Raw genomic sequence first — 17523 nt, forward strand, 5'->3', positions numbered from 1 at the left:
TTAAGGGGTTCTCATATACCTTAAATGTGCCGAGACATGTAATATTATATGTTGGTTTGGCTTTGTGGCTGCCAACATTGATGGAAATATCAGACAGTCTTTTGAGAACAAATGAACTCAGGGGCATGCTGAAGGCATGTGGTGCAGACCACAAAGGACAGCTGTCAATGAGCGAGAGCAGGAGAAACAGTGTGAAAGCCATCCATCCTGTAGCATTCAGAATATGCATATGACATTGAAGATGGTGGGCTGCATCGCCGATCACCAGGGCAGAGATTCATTACAATAAGGGCAATTTGATACAGAAAAAGAACCACCGCTACCGTCCTGTCAACACACAATAAGCAAATGCAGGGGTGCTCAGCCAATGGGAGAGGATAGCCCCTTTTAGACCCTAGACCCTATTAGAGGAACAGGCTGTTTGGCATGTGTGGAAGGGGTTGATTAGCATGCGCTGAAGATTGAGAAAGGAGACAGTTGAGGCAGAAAAAAAGAGGTTTTGAAAGGATTGTGGAGAGATTTGGTTGGATCGAGAAGGAGAGAGCATGTGGAGGGAGCATTACCTGAGAGGTTGGGAGAAACATCATAGAGGAAGTAGGAATGAGGCAGATAAAGAAGGTGAAGGGAGTGAAGAAAGAGAATGTTGGAGGATATATTTCAGAGGGAGAGGGAGGGAACATCAAGGAGGAGGGAAGTAGACATGAGGAGGAGGCTCATGTAGGAGGTTGGAGGAGATATTGGAGAAAGAGGAAGAGGGAACATCTAAGAGTATGAAACAGAACAGAGTGAGAATGTCTGAGTAAATACAACAAAGGAAGTCATGGAGGAGAACAGGAAGGAGGTTGTGAGAAACATTAAAGATGGGGATTGTATTGAATATTCAACTGGAGAGTAGACTTCAAAAGAGGCCGGACTTGAATGTAAGGGAATATGGTTGTAGAGAAAAGTGGTAGAAGACTAGATGGAGTCACATTCATGGTAAAAAAAAGGTGATCCTGGAAAGGGTAAAGGCTTTAGTTGGTGGCAAAGCATAAGGAAGCTATAAGAGGAGAGACTGAGTGGAGAGCAGAGGACTGGGTAGGCGAATGTTGGATGGTGCAGCCGGACCTGGGGACAGACAGATGACATGAAAACATAAACAAGCACTACACAACAATTTCAGATGACTTCAGAAGCAGAAAGCATGGCGTTGACCCAATGTCTTCCCAGTGTTTGGGAAAATATGGAAATATATGCATTCAATGGAACCATTAATCTATTGTTTTGTGTGTGAGACTGATGTTAAAGAACTGACAAACCAATCTAACCAATACCTTTGCACATGTGGCTTTGCACTTTCTTTTATAGGAGAATCATGCTACTTTCCACAGATTAACATGTTTCTACTGATTAGTAGCATAGGAAAAACGGATCTGTTTAGTTGTCTGTAGATTTAAGTTATGATCAGAACACTGACACCCATTACAATACTTGAAATCAGTATATTTAGTAACATGATTGATTAGAATTTCGAGGAGGACATCTTTTGCATATGTTTTCAAGTTCCTAAACTTACATGTGCATGTGGTGCAAACACAACATTTTTGACCCACTTAAAGAATAGTTTGTAAAATATGCCTGGGTCATAATATACATTGTAACTAAATGTAACTGCAGAATGTTCTGTTTAGTTCTCATGCATTTATACTATGCCAAATCAACACTGTCGCAATTTTCAGAGTACCTAGGCTTGTCTGTTGAGTCTTGAACTGTGCCCAGACTAGGTCTATCCAGACATTAATCTGCTGGAGGAAAGAAAAGCAGTAGATTTATATGCGACAGACAGTGTACGAAGAGAGAGAAGAGCCAGATGTCTGTCCTTCTGTATTCTGTGACGGTCTAGCATTCTCATGTTATTCTATGGTATATGTTATGGTATGTTATGTTGCTATACTTGTGTACTACTCCAAATTATTACCATAGACATTTCTAAGTGCTGATATTTGTCTCTGGCAAATGTACTAAACATAGATGCTGAAAAATTCAAAATTAGAGCAGAGTTAGAGTTCTGAAATTCATCCTTTTGGTTTCACGATCCAGAGTGTTATCACTATGGGTGAAACTTCTTCACTGCTGTCCTTTTGGCTGTCATTCCTCCAATGGCCATTCCGTCATCCTATCTTATTTCATTTGCTCCAGTGTGCCATCCTGGAAATGGTGGTAGTTTAATCATGTGGCAAAGCATAAGTTAAGGAAACTACACATGTATTTCTACGTTTCCCACCTCTTGGACATTATTTCAGGGTTTAGGTTCATAACCTACAGGAATAGCCCTAAGAGGTCATGCTAAGATTTTAATATGTCTCAAGTAGGTACACCATTTGCGGAAGAGTACTGCAGCCCAGTATCTTGTCTTGAAATGGTGTTATATTAACATTCTATTGGCACAGGCAGTGTCAAACACAATGATCTTGTCACACATACATTGGTTGTCACATCTAAATCAGTTTTCTGCAAGGAAATCAATGTAATGGTGCCTTCACTTGCCTTTTTCCAGTAATTTTTGTCATTAAGGTTCGTATTTCTAAGCATGGTTCCCACATTAAATTCTCTTTAAGTAAATGCTTCTATATAAAGCTAAGCCAATATCCTTTTACTGAGGAGGTTTCATGGGCACACTGTTTCTTGAGCCAGCATAACACCCCCACACCCAACACCAAGCTATCACCAAAAATGATCTCAGGCAAATGTATGGTGACATCAAGCCATAACTTACATTCATCTCAGGCAAATGTATATGTGACATCCAGGTCCTGGAGGACCGCCCAATGAGTCAGCGCGTATCTCAGATGCTGTGCCAGACTGTGTGTTGCAAGTTTGAATACAATCAGAGTTGTGTCAACCCTTCATCCTTCTATCTTAACCATAACGTGGGAAATAATAGAACCTACTATTACATTACTTAAATGCAGGTAGAATACATTGTGAATGTCCATATAATATCGCACTTTTAAAAAAATGGAAGTGTGTGAAGTTAATTGCCATGAGCTGAGTATTTAGCTAGTATTTACCATCTGGCAATCCTCAGCAATCAGTTCTGATAATGTGAGTGCTCTCCTTGTAATGTAGTGTTTTATTGTTTGTGCCCATGCACATGATTTACTTTCAGAATGTATGAGCTGCTTTTCGTCTTCCAGGTTTTAGGGAAAAACAGAAGGTTTTGCAGATTCAATACTATTCAATCTACAACTGTTTGCTCTCACTCCTCAATCTTCTCTGTTTACCAAACCCTTGAAGGTATAAGGAAACAGGACAGTCCTCTTTACCTTAACCCCCTGGACAACATTGGCCTGTACCTCTGCAGGGCTACTCTTTACTCACCTTTACCCACACCAGCAGCTCAACATCAATCACAACATAGGCATTCAACATATACTCTTCTCAATGTGACACAATTGTGAGACAAGTTAAAAGCAAACTATTGAGCATAATGTGCCACTTCTGGACCAGTTTATGTTGCCTGAACAAGATTTGCATTTAGTCATATTTTGTTTTTGAAAGCTATTCCTTTAATACCCATCAAGAAAGTTAATAAATTAAATGCACATAATTAATTTGTGTTCATGAAACACAGTTATCTTCATAAATCCTTTTAAATTACTTTCAGGACTATAGGACAGGACTTGCTATCACCAATATACCCATGAATGTGGCAAATATAAAGCACATGGATCGTAAAAGCTTTGAGATAACCACTCCTTTTAAAAGCTTCAGGTATGTGTATTTAAAGTGTGTATTTAATCTGTCAGTTGGACACTTGTGTTATATACTTCTTTCCGGATAACTGGTTTATTTAGTAAGCCAAACATGAGCTGCCTATTCTATGTTATGGTATTAGATGTAGCTGATATATGATATGCTTCTCTCTCTCTCTCTCTCTCTCTCTCTCTCTCTCTCTCTCTCTCTCTCTCTCTCTCTCTCTCTCTCTCCCTCTCTCTCTGCCACTGTCTCTCTCCCCCTCTCTCATTATCTATCTGAACTCTCTCCCTGTCCCTCCATGGCCAGGGGTGTTCTCTCTATTTTCAATCATCGTCATTACAGTCTGGTACACTCACACTGGCCCTCATTACAACACAGGCGCTAAACCATGGCGCTATTAGCACCATGGTTGGTGCCGGTGTTGTAACGGGTCCGCCATGTTTCAATGGGGAATTACCACCCCATTCCAAGGTTGGTGGGGCGGTAATTCCCCATTGAACCATGGCCCTTCCCCATTCCCATTTCTGCCCCATAGGGCTCTATGGGAATGGGGAAGGCGCTAAGTACGGTACCGCAAATTGCAGTACCGTACTTAGCACCAAGGTCCCTTTGCGGGTCCCTACTTTAACGGCTGGTGTAGACCAGCCGTTAAAGTCAGGTCCCGCAAAGGGACCTCGTAGTAAGGCGCTAAGTATTTAACGGCGCTGCAGCCTTTTACGGCGCTGTTAAACACTTAGCGCCAGGGTCATAATGAGGCCCACTGTCTCTCTTTCTGGTGATCACTCAAAATTGGTGAAAGAGGACTGTGACAATGAAAGATAAGGACTGTGATGACAAAGGAGAAGAACTGTAATGAACGAGAAGGATTGTGAAAATGGTGAAGAACCATAATAGCAAAAGGCTACGATGAAGGAAAAGTACTATGAGGACAGAGTGAGTGTAAAGAAGAAGGGCTGTGACAAAAAAGAAAGGCTGTGATAAAGGAGAAGGACTGTAATGAAAGAGAAGGGCAGTGGTCAGAGGGAGGGATTGATTGTGACAAACATGAGTGATTGTGATGGAGGATTATGAGGAACTAGACATTATGTGACAAAGAAAGACTGTGATCAAATAATGTGACAAAGAAGGGCTATGACAAAGATTAACTATGACAATGAAAGACTGTGATCCAAGAGAAGGACTCTGATGAAGCAGTATAACTCTCCATATTTGTGATGAAGGAAAATAACTATAATGACAGACGGTGACACATTATTAGAATTGTGATAAAGTAGACTCAATGTGATGAAACTGAAAGACTAGGATGAAAGAGAATGACTATGATGTAGAAAAGGACTATAATGAAGTATAATGGATGTGAAAAGGAGCTAGACTGCAAAGAAATGAGCAAGAGAATGATGCAGGACTGTGTTAAAGAATGACTGTGAAAAATAATGTCTGTGATGAAGAATTACTGTGATGAGGAATTACAGTGACAAAGAAGGAGTATGTCAAAGAAGGATTGTGACAAAGGAAAAAACACTGTGAAAAGGTACAATGACGAAATTAAGGGTTGTGACAGAAGGACTGTAATGAAGTAATGTGACATAGAAGGACAGTGACATAATTGGGTTGAAGGAGAAGACTGTGACAAAGGCTAAGAATTATGATGAAGGACTGTGAATAAAATGGACGTGATGAAGGAATGTGATGAAGAAGACATTCAATGGAGAATTCTAATGAAGGAGAAGGATTGCAATGAATGAGTGTGTCTATGATGAAGGAATCACTGTGAAGGAGAATAATTGTGTTGACATTCGGTGCAAAGAAGTTGGATTATGTCAAAGGAGAAGGGGTGTGGTGAAGGAACGCAGTGTAGAAGGGTTGTGATGAGGACGGGCTGTATTGAAAGAGAAGTCCTGTTATGAAGGAGAAGAACTGGGCTCAAAGTAGTGAAGAAGAATTGTGACAAAGAAGTACTATGAATAAAAGTGATGAATGTGTTGGATAGATAAAGAAGGACTGTGATGAATAAAGGCTTTTATGAAGGACTATGGAAAGGTGGAAGGACTGTAATTAAATACAAAGACTGTCATGAAGTAGAATTACTATTATCAGGGTTAAGAACTGTGATGAAAGAGAAGGAGTGTGATGAAGGACTTTGACAAAGTAGAAGGGCTGCAGCTAAGGATAAGTACTCTTATTAAGGAATGTGGCAAATGTGAAGGATGCTGATCAATGAATGCATAGTAGAAGGACATTGATGAATAAGAAATATAAGTGAGAAGTAATGCACTGAACATGAAGGGTTGTGCTGAATGTGATGAAGAAGGAATGTGATCACATAATGTGACAAGGAAGGACTGACAAAGGACTGTGAATGGGCAGAACTGTGATGAAAGAGAAAGACAGAAAAAGAAGGACTGTGACAAAGAACTCAGAAAAAGTAGTAAAGCATTGATGAAATAAAGAACTGTGATGAATTAGAATTGCTATTATAAAAGAAAATGACTGCAATGAATGATAGACACTGAGGAAGAACTGTGATGAAGAACTGTGATGAAAATTTGTGATGAATAATTGTGATGAAATAGGACTGTGATAAAGAAGAAGGGCTTTGACAAAGGAGGACTGTGATGAAGGAATGTGTCAAAAAAGACTGTGATTAAGAAGGACTGTGTTGAAGAATATGGATGCTGATGAAAGATAAAGACTGTGTTGAAAGCAAAGATCTATGACAAAGGACAACAACTAACAAGAACAAGTATGATGAAAGAGGATCATGATCAAGTAATGTGACAAAGAAGGACTTAGATGAAGAAGAACTGGGATGAAGTAGGACAGTGATGAAGGTGAAGGACTGATGAAGGAGAAGAACAGAGAAGAATGACTGTGTCAGGGAGAAGGACTAGTGCAAAGGATTATGGTGAAGTACAATTGTGATGAAGTGGGGCTGTGTTAAGGCACTTTGATAAAAGATGTGAATTGTGCCAACTCCGAAAGACTCTGTCGAGGAATGTGAGGAAGGAGAGAGACTTTGAGAAAGGTGAAGTACAGTGAAGAAGTAAGACTGTATTGAAGGACTGTCATGAAGGAGAAAGTCTGTGATGAAGGACTGTCATGAAGGAGAAGGATTGTGAAGAAGAACTTTGATGACTGAGAAGGACAGTGATGAAGAAGGATTGTGACACAAGAGAATGGCTGAGACAAAGGAAACAGACTGTGGTGAAGTTCTGTGGCAAAGCAGGAATGCCAGTAAAAAGGACTGTTACAAACAAAAGGCTATAATAAGGGTGAAGTACTGGAAAGAAGAAGCAGACAAAACCTGACAGAGAAGGACTGTGATGAATGATTAAGAAGAAGGAGAAGTCTTGTAATGAAGGAGAATGAATGTGAAACTGATTTGCGGTCTGACAAAGGGCAAGGATTAACAAATGAAAGGACTATAATGAAAAAAAGGTTCTGATGAAGGAGACACAATATGTTGGAGATTGACTGTAATGGAGGAGAAATACTGTGATGAAAGAGAAGGATTAAGAGAATGGCTATTATGAATAAAGGCTGTGAAAAATGAAGAGACAATGATGAAGGACCACGAGAATGGCAAATTATGACAAAGCAAGATTACTGGAAACAATGACTGTGATGAAGAAGTACTGTGAGAAAGAAGGACTTTTAAAAATAATGAGGATTATGATGAAGAATTGTGACAAAGTAAAAGGATTTGAATAAGTAGAACTGTGACAATGGAGGAGAATTAGTATAAAAGACTTTAGGAATTGAGTTCTGAGATGAGGAAAGGTGGATAATAATGGCTATGGTGAAGGAAGACTGTGAAAAGAAGAAATATGGGGTGGATGGAGAAGGGGAGTGATTAAAAAGAGGAACTGTAAAAAAGGACTTTGATGAAGTGGAAGGACTCTGATGAAGAGAGATTGTGATGTTAGAGAATGACTATGGGGAATGAGGAACCAGGGAAATTGGAGTGACACGAGCATGCCTTCATGGTGGTCAGGCACAAATCTTATTAGATACATGCTTTATAGGAAGGAAAAGACAACTAGACTACTGTGTACCCTTATATGAATCTGAAAATCCAATCAAAATAGTCCTACTTTGTCAAGTTGACTTTCACCAACACTCAGCCAAAACTAAAAAGAAACATATGTTACTAACACAGTAAACTGGTTAATTAAAAAATTGTGCAATTTGTTTTTCTAATGATAACTTCTAAACTTTATTTTACTCAGAATAAGAATATTACAATTGTCTTACTGATCAAAGCACAGAATCAACATTTTTAAAAACAATATCTATTATTTTATGATAGAAGGTAATCATTCCAAAATTGACAATCTGATGCACTCTTATTGTACTCTTTCTGGTCTCAGAGTAAAGATGTATTTGCATTTGGGATATATGATATATATCTCACAATATGTTCTTTTTTTATTTTGTTATATTTTCACATTAAATAACATGGCTCCAACTAGCACATTCATAATTGAGCTGCAGAGCAGCAGATATGCCTTTGCCACTTAATATGATTTTGAAGTAGTTTTTGGGGATTCATAATCTATGACATTTGCTAAACGACTACATGAAATCAAGTAAGTGTCTTCATGTTTTCTACAGGCATTTAGGAGACTGCTACCTCTGCACACTTTTTCGGAGAAACGCTGTCAAAATTCTGAGTCGTCATTAAGGCTAAAATTGGCAGTTGCTCAAAATAGCAATCATGCTCAGGTTAAATGTGAACATGTATGCATTTTCTTGAACTGCCCCGGCTAACACCATGCTCTTAACCTTCAATCTCATTTCTATACTGTATTGTGTATAGTAGCTTACACATAAAGCACAGACTGCCATATATATCGTAAGTATATCATAGGGTGGCAGTCAGCACCCTACAGTTAAGATAAAACCTGTTTGCCGTGACCGTTTCCATAGTTCAATTGATAATACCATTTGACTCACTGGACATATTTGGATGATATTTTCTGAAAGGGAATCCTTGGCCTGGGCCTTTTTAACATTGAAAATGTGTTGGCCTACTCCCGTTAATTTCCCCATAGAGAAGGAGGTGCTTCTATTGAACTTGCTTAGCGTCAAAAGCACTGGAAAGATTTGCACCAAATAAAAACAAGTTGGGCAAAAAGCGTTGCAGATGTGGCTTTTGTTGATTTGATGCAAACCCGGCCAGCAGTTTTTCAAAACATTTGACAAAGAAGTGGTGTCCACGGTCCCAAAAAAGGTTTATATATCTGCCATGGTGCATTGAAGCAGTGAGGGTTGTCCAAAAGGAAAACGGCCTATATTTTGTTTCTTTAGTGAAAGCAATTCCCACAGTAATTTGAAAGAGAACTAACTATGCAAAGGGTTCATCATGATTTTTGGAAGGGGGTGTGAGGTGTGGAGGGGGAAAGAGGACCACAAATGAAGAGGGAGACCAAGGGGTGGGCTGGGAGCCCATTTGTGTCACGTGTTTATCTTACTGTGGGAATTCATCTGCAATCTCCTATGAGTTTGTTGTAAGGTTGCAAGATGTGCTGGAATAAATTAATGAGTCACATTAACCTGCGAGTGAAAAGGGGTAATGGGAGAAGGTGGGGGAGGATTTACACAAGGTGGGTGCTGGGAGGACATAGAAAGGAGGAATGGGGACACATGGTGAGGGGCAGTGGGGAAAGCTTTTAAATTGTAAAGTGTTTTCCCATTACCACAGCAATAGGCATTCACCGCATTACAGTGAGAATGTTTACCAGGAATATAAGATGGCATTGATGTACCCATGGAATGTTATTGTCATAATCTAATCGATTGAGGGAATAAAAGGAGGGACAGAGAGGACACATTGACCAGTGGCTTTCTGTCTTTATCAATAGTTGGTGCAACATGTACAGTGGCCATCGCTGGAGGCCAATGTCCTTGCACCCTAAAGACAATCTAGCATTACCAAACCCTTGAAATCTAGTCAAAAAACTTTAGTTAAGACACATTTCAAAAATTTGCTGCAACTTCATCATTGAAATTCAATGTGGTTGTGGGAAATGACAATCGTTATAATTTTTTTTTTAATAATATGCTTAATACCCAGAGGTTTCTAAGCTCAAACCTGGGGATCAAACCGGTGTTGCTCTGTGTCGTCTTGCATCCAAGACAAGTATGTTTCCTCTCAGCTATCCTCCCGGTCATAGTAAGTTGGAGTCCCCCCATTATTCAGCCCATGAGCACATATATAACATCACAGCAGGTATTAACAATGAGATAAGAAATTACATCATGGGGACATCTACATGGGGGAAATCCAAGTTTAGATGGTCACCACTTGCCTTAGTTGCTGCATTTCAGAGGTTTTTTTGTGACAAAATGGATCATTTTAACTCTGTGTTAAAGTTTAGTATAATATTCAAGGAACAAATGTTAGTTAACAGACAGTTAAGCCCTGGCACTGATGTCATACGTGTTATGTTGATGTTTGGAAGGACTCAGTGGTAGGATCGCATAGCTTCCAACACTTGCTAAATTTAAATGATTTTTAATGTGTTTAACTGTTTAATCTTAACTGTCTCATAACTATTTAGATTGCTATTTGAGGTTTGATGTGCCATATCTCACTCCACCAGTAGTAGTGATGGACTCAGGCCCATGGACCTTGGTCATTGTCCACTTTGCAACAATTAAGAACTGAGGCAAGAATGTGTGCATGCATGATTTCTTCTATGTTCATATGACATTTTGCAACATGTTTTTTGTGTACCCCTCTTTTACTCTAAGATTTTCTTACATGATTTAACCACAAGCAGATACCTTACCCTACTTGCAGTTTTGCTTTTTCATGAGAATAACTATTGTGAGAAATTACTGTTAGCAAGGTAACATCCATTGAGCATATATCATTGATTCTTGCAAAAAATAAAAACGCCATGAATTATACTTTCCAAGACCCATCAAACTTTAGATGTTTCACAAAGCCCCCTTTTTGCCTCCCCGTATTCACTCTGATGTCATAAAAAATGGGTATGCTCATTACACACATCAAATTCCTGCATGAACGTTTCTGTTTGTCACGAAATGAACACGAGAACGGTACCTTTCTTGTGAAAAGACAAAATCAAATGGAACAAAATGGTATTGCCCAGCCCCCACCAACTGTCAAAGTCAACAATCGGTCGTGTTTTATTCATCTTGAAAACAAGCGCGAACACGAGGTCAGTCCAATCTGAATTTTCAAAACACACTTGACCAATAGGGATCAAACAATAGCCAACAAACAAAAAGACAGTTGCATGTGCAAAGGCTCAATACAGCAGCTAGTGAGTGAAAGTATAAAATGGATTTTATTTGTTACAAAGGTTGTCAATGTTAATACAAATATTTTCTAACAGGTGACAAAGTTGTAAGAAAAAAATGAACATTTATACAGAATGTAAAATACACAACCCTACCCCTACATGCATAACCCACGCCTCAGTCATAACTAAATAACAAAAGTGAGTGTTGTAAAAAAACACTATTGAAAATCACAGAAAAAACACAACAGCAACAGTGACTACTCCTGTCTGGTACTGGCTCAAGGCCAAATGGGGAAACCAAAATCTTCTAAGCGCATGGTGAGGAAATCCACCCTTCGGGCAGGCCAGTTCATGGGTGACAAAATGTGTGTGAATGAATAGATCAAGTAGTACAGGCCAACTCAAGTTTTGGCTTGAGGTCACTTTATTTTCAATAAACCTCTGCCTTCATCAGGGCCAAAGAACACAGCTTCATGTAGGGAGAGGGACTGTCAACAAAGGAAATTCACACAATCAGAAACAAGGGATTTTTAAGATAAAGAAATATGTGCACCCGCATTATTTAAATAAAACAACCTATGCCTCTGTCAACAATCTGGTGTGGACCACCACTCAGCCCAAGAAGTGCACCCATGCCCAACTGCTGTGCACCCCATGCTACACCACGTGCACCCAATCAAGATGGAATAAAGTAATATAAAAGGTGTTTTTCCCCATCATTCTTACCAAGATCAAACTGTACACAATGAACACGTCCTGGTGTAGTCTCACAGTAATATTTCAATAAACAACCTATATAAGATTATATGAGATAATGTTTCACACCATGAAGGAACTCAAAGGGTCTCACTGATAGCCCATCACACATTGCTGTAATGTCTCTATCCTTAGAGACAAGGCTTCACATGTCCGCTCTTTTATTCAATGGCATGTCCACATGTTAATGAAGCAGGCTATTGGTCAAATGTGCTGAGAACATCATGCGCTAGGAATTAGATTTGTGTTTCTGCGACAAACAATATGAAAAGAACGACCCAGAGTCAAAAAGGATGAAATATTACTCCCTACCCCCCTGAATTGTCACCCTCTCCATGTTAGAGAGCTCTGTGCATCTAGGCACAGTGTTAACTCACCATTTCACATCCAATCGCAAAGGTAAACTGGAGCACTGGGTTCACTTTGCAGTTCCACTCTGTGTCTGAGTGCCGTCATTGCACAGGGCTCTACTACCTTGTGTGCAGCCATGAGGGGTAGAATCATGTGTTCTTCTCCCTCCGTGCACTGCTGGCTATGTTTGGTTAAGCGAAGGGTGGCTCAGAGAGTAAATGCTTAAATCGCAGGTACTCTCAAAGTCCACCACAGCACATAATGTTAAAAAAACCTCAATCTAATGCTGCAAAATAACATTTTAAATTCAATTTCTGTCTGCATCAGAGATGTATCCTGTGTGGGAACAAACGTCAAGCCCTTCACCAGGACTTGCATTTCAACTTGGTTAAAGGGACACTGGATAAATGAAAGACAGCACTGTTTACCGGGGTAATCCTTCCTCCTGGTGTTGAAAGTGTTCAGCCTACCTTGTTGCTGGTAGTCGTTCATGCCCCGGGGAGGACAGCATCCACGTGGCTGAAACGGCCTAAAAAAGATTGCCTGACGTGCTGGGCAGTCAGATGTTTCCAGATTCACAGCTTCGTCTGCCGAACATCTACTTATGTCTGAGACAGTCACTCACAGTTTTCTCTGTGAACCCTGCAAGTAATAATAATTTTGTGGTGTTTTTTAATCTGGCACTAAAAACGGATATACTTTCTCTTTTGATAAGAAATTAATATCCTTCTTTAATTTATTAAACTTCTTCTGCAAATTGGAGGTTTTAAATGGTGAGTGAACCCTGTGAGTAATAATAATGTTGTGGTGGTTTATAATCCGGCACAAAATACGGATAGACTTTCTCTTTTGAGAAGAAATTAATTTCCTTCTTTAATGTATTATACTTCTTCTGCAAAGTAGAAGTTTTAAATTCTTCATTTTCTCGATTGATCACATCTAGTTTAGAGCTCGAATCAGAGATTGGGGAATTTGTTAAAAGGTTTTCCTGAGAGGTCTCTAGTTCTTGTTTAACCTTTTCTTGTATGTAACATTAAATTCCTAGAGCACCTCATATTCTTCATCTTCCAAAAACAATACTATGCCATTTGAGATCCAGGAGTATAATTTTGGTTCTCAAGTACTCCTTAAGCAGGTGACCATGCAATTCGGTCCTAAAGCGTTTAATATAACTGTGTAGCTGTTTATGCACTGTGACAGTTACATCATAAAATGCCACATTTGGTAGGTTTTCAGAAATGGTGGTTCCACTCAAATCTGCGTCTCTGTGAAGCTGAGGGGTCAAGGTCTGACATAATGCACCCCTGGGGGGGAAGGTGGGGTCCACACCAGGATGTCTGAAGAATTTACCTCAACAATAGTGAAACCAATTTGTTTGTGTTCACAGTAATTATTTATAACGACCTCACCAGCCAGGGTCTGTGCAAAGAATGTAATCACAAACACGAGGTCACCCTAATCTGAATTTTTAAAAACATGGGGTCAAACAACAACCAACAAAAGTAAAGTGTCCCTTAGATCAATTAAAGCCAGAGGTACACAGTTTCTCAATGGCATGTTGCCTAGTGAGATTAGAACAAAAATTGATTCATCGGTTGAGGACCCTCCAAGGTTGCCACAACAATGGTCTACAATGCTCTGGATTATCGCTGTAAGAGACACGAGTTGGCAGATTTGCTAGAATTATTTTTGCAAAATTCATGTTTTGCAAATTGAACCTGCATGACCCTGCACCACTTTGTTGGGTTTGTTCCATTCTGTGCTGTGGTGGACTTAGAGAGGACATGCCATTTTGGCATTTGCCTCCTCAGCCACCCTTCACTTAACCAAACAAAAAAGATTTAATTCTGTTGGGCCATAGTTTTCCAAGCTCTTTTCCATTAAATATGGCAGCTCATTCACAGAACATATTTGTGCCTGTAGCCAGCATTGGGTGTAGATAGAAGATCACATGATTCGTCCTCTCATGGCTGCGCATATGATACTAGAGCCCTGTGCAATGACGGTGCTCAGAGACAGAGTGGGGCTGCAGAGTAAATGTAGTGCGCTGGTTAAACTTTGCTATTGGCTGAAAAATGGTGAGTGAACACTGCCTACATACGCAAAGCTCTCTAACATAGTGAGGGTGAGACTGCACGGGGATCGGGTGTAACATTTAACCCTTTTTGACTCTCGGTCGTTCTTTTCATCTTGCTTTCCACAGAAACACAAACTAACAAGGATAAAATACCTTCTCACGAATGAAGTTCTCAGGGCATTTGACCATTGTCCTGCTTCAGGTAAGAGACATTACAGCAATGCATGATGGGCTATCAGTGAGACCCTTTGAGGCCCACATGGTGTGACACGCTGTTTCATACAGCCTTATGCAGGTTGTTTTTGGAAACATTGCTGTGAGAGTACACCAGGACTTGAGCATTGTGTACACAGTTTGTTCTTGGTAAGAATGGCATGGAAAAAACACATTTTCTCTTTATTCCTTCTTGAATTGGGTGCAAGTGGTGGAGTAAGGGGGTGCATGACGCTTAGGCAGGGGTGCACCTCTTGGGCAGAACGGTAGTCCAGGCTGTTTTGTTGACAGATGCATAGGTTGTTTTATGTATGTAATGATGCACACATATGTGCCTAGCACAACTAGTACACCTCTGTTTACCCCAGGACCCCAGCAGCGTCAACTTGTTCCAAAGACTCAATCTATTTACTAAGTCAAAAGCCAAACTAAAGTCGACAAATGCTACGTATAGCATTGGGGCGTCCCTCTGCAAGGCCTCAAGGACCAATCAGTCAAGCATGCATATGTTGTGAGTAGTGGAGGACCCTGGCCAGAAGCCTGTCTGCAGATCCTGCAGGATGTTTTCAGATTTTACTCATTCCTGTAGCTCCTTCAGTATCAAGCCCGAGAACAACTTACCAGTCTAGTCCACCATGGACAACAGTCTGTAATTTTCAGGCTTGTCCCTGTCACCCTTTCTATATACAGGAACAAGAACAGACTGCCTCAAGTGGATAGAATGGTATGCTCACAACATACTCTATCGAAAAACACTTTCAGATAGGGAGCCCGCATAATTGGATCCCTGTTAAGGACCACATTAGCAAAGCTGTTGGGCTGTGGGTACCTCCAAGATTTAAATTTAAGAGCTTCATTAGCCGCAAACAAAGTATCAACCGACGTATCAATTGGCTAGCACTCGCTGTTCATAATGTCTCCCAAAATCTGGGTTGGTGGTGTGTACCTTGACTTGCCACCTATGTGATCCAACCATACCGCTACCCCAATAGGATTTAAGATGCTCTGCACTTTAGGGCCTTTGGCCACAGTTAATAACTGCCATATGGTCCTTGGGTTACAATTTCCAGAATGACTTCCCACAACGTCTTTAATCACGGAACCCCCAACATCTTTGATCGAGAATTTTAGTGTTAACCTCAAGGGGCAATAATCACTATTTAAATTGGGAGATATGTCAAGCAATTGCACATGTTCTAGAATGTCATTAATACCAAATAGGTGGTCCAAATTAGCCCAACTGCAACCACTTCGCCAAGTCCCCTTCCCTGGGACATCCACTCTATCTCTTCCATTCAGGAGTACCAATTCACATTCCCTGAGAAAGTCTACCCATTTACACCCTGTGTATTCCCTTTCTGTTGCAACAGAAGGGACTTGGGATTGATATTCTCAAATGGGGAGCAGAGGTCATTATCCAAACAGCATGTGTTTAAATCTCCCCCTACCAAAATTAACTAATTACCACCTTCAACCGCCCAGCCTACACAAACATCATCGACACATGCAAAAATGTCTTCCACCGTAAAATCACCACCAGTTGGACCATACACATTTATCAAAAGTAAACTTTTGCTTTCATGTTGGAGATTTTGCTTGATTTCAACAGTTATAACATTGGCTTCAAAGGTGTTAGTACTTAATATCCGGGATCCCATGGATTGCCACACCCAAATAATGAGACCACCAACTGGTCTCCCCAATTCCCCCGTATTTGTCATCCCTGGTGCAGCACAGATCCCTCCATATACACATTATCAGTTAACCAAGTTTATTGGCACATAATAATGTCATGCTCCATTAAAATGGATATCCTCTGGTATTCCAACTGTAATCCTCATCTAGAGGCAAAACATTGCTGTGGAAGGAAACTCTTCAGCCATTCCCACCCCTGTGAGTTTCCCTTGGGTGCAAGTGATTGCATAGGCTCAGCACCCTTTGTCACCAAACCCCTGTTGTGTTCTTTTGTACACTTCTCACAGCAAATAGATGACATTTCTTCAGAAATCGTGGTGTCTAAGTCATACCCAAAAGATCTGAAAGTACATTTTTGAGAGCATATCAGAGCGGCAGTACCAGTGAGGCAACAATGAAGTCTAGTTTGCTGTCTTCCTTTCACCATAGATTGTTCAATGAAGTCAAAGGCAGTGGAATTAAATATTCTCATTGAAGGTATCTTGAACAATGACTTCAATACTGCAGGACGATTTAAATGTTTGTAGTCCCGGATAGATTTGACCAAAGAGGTGTTCAATATTAAAGGATCAAATACAGGAGACTGCCGGATGGGAACCAACTGGCGGTCAGTTATATCCTTTCCACCTAGGTCTACAGTGGAGACAACATCACCTGTAGCCTGCACAACTGGATAAAGCTGTGGGTTACTGACTGTGGTCAGGGGTAGTAAACTACCAAGCGATGATCAATCCACGCTCTCCACCGGTGCTCCTGGCACCTCCTTCCAAACCAGCTTGTCAGGGTACCCACACTTTTTCTCTATTTAGCCTTCCAGCGTGACTATCTTTTCTTCTGCTTTTTAGATCATCACTTGTCTCAACCAAAGCGGATTGCAACAAAGGGGGATTGTTCACCATAGGCTGAGCTGCTCGATTTGTTCTGCACTATACTATACATTAGGGGCAATGCCTCCACAGTGCAATCTACCAAAGGAGAACCAAAACACACCTCAATGTCGTTAAACCTCCATAGACCCCTGTGCCATCTCAACAATGTCTGGATCATTGGAACTGTGTTTGACTTCCATATTCATGAGCAAGCTGGGTTTTACCCTGGGCTGGTGTTGTTAAAGTCTTGCCACCAAGTGCTGCAAAGTCATACCCTGGTGTTGCAAATCCTCATGTATGCGCCCACAAAGTTTGAGGAGGATTTACTCTGCAAAATGCATGGCACCAACATTAAGATCGGTAACAGAACTCCCAGTTCTTGAATTTACAGTGGTCTCGTGGTCTGCTTCTTCAGGATGTCAACAGGCAAGTCGGCCTCCATAGCAGGAAATAAGTCAGGGGTTAGTGACATCCACAGTGACTCTCCTCCCTGAAGAGTGGCCAAGGCCAAAAGAGGCTGAGATGTCAACAAAGTTTTCTCCGTTTTATG

The 17523-nt window shown here is 40.6% G+C and overlaps 1 protein-coding gene across 3 annotated transcripts in view; it reads left to right on the plus strand.

Moving 5' to 3' along the window:
- ARAP2 (ArfGAP with RhoGAP domain, ankyrin repeat and PH domain 2) overlaps window positions 1-17523 on the plus strand; it is a 1740202-nt gene that overhangs the window by 821091 nt on the left and 901588 nt on the right. For all 3 annotated transcript variants that reach the window (XM_069631830.1, XM_069631832.1, XM_069631831.1), the window contains one exon: window positions 3647-3753. In XM_069631830.1, coding sequence (XP_069487931.1) covers window positions 3647-3753 — 107 coding nt within the window. The remainder of the gene's footprint in view (window positions 1-3646; window positions 3754-17523) is intronic.

The sequence above is a fragment of the Ambystoma mexicanum genome, chromosome 6q (genome assembly GCF_040938575.1).
Source record: "Ambystoma mexicanum isolate Mex_15411 chromosome 6q, UKY_AmexF1_1, whole genome shotgun sequence".
NCBI classification, from domain to species: Eukaryota; Metazoa; Chordata; class Amphibia; order Caudata; family Ambystomatidae; genus Ambystoma; species Ambystoma mexicanum.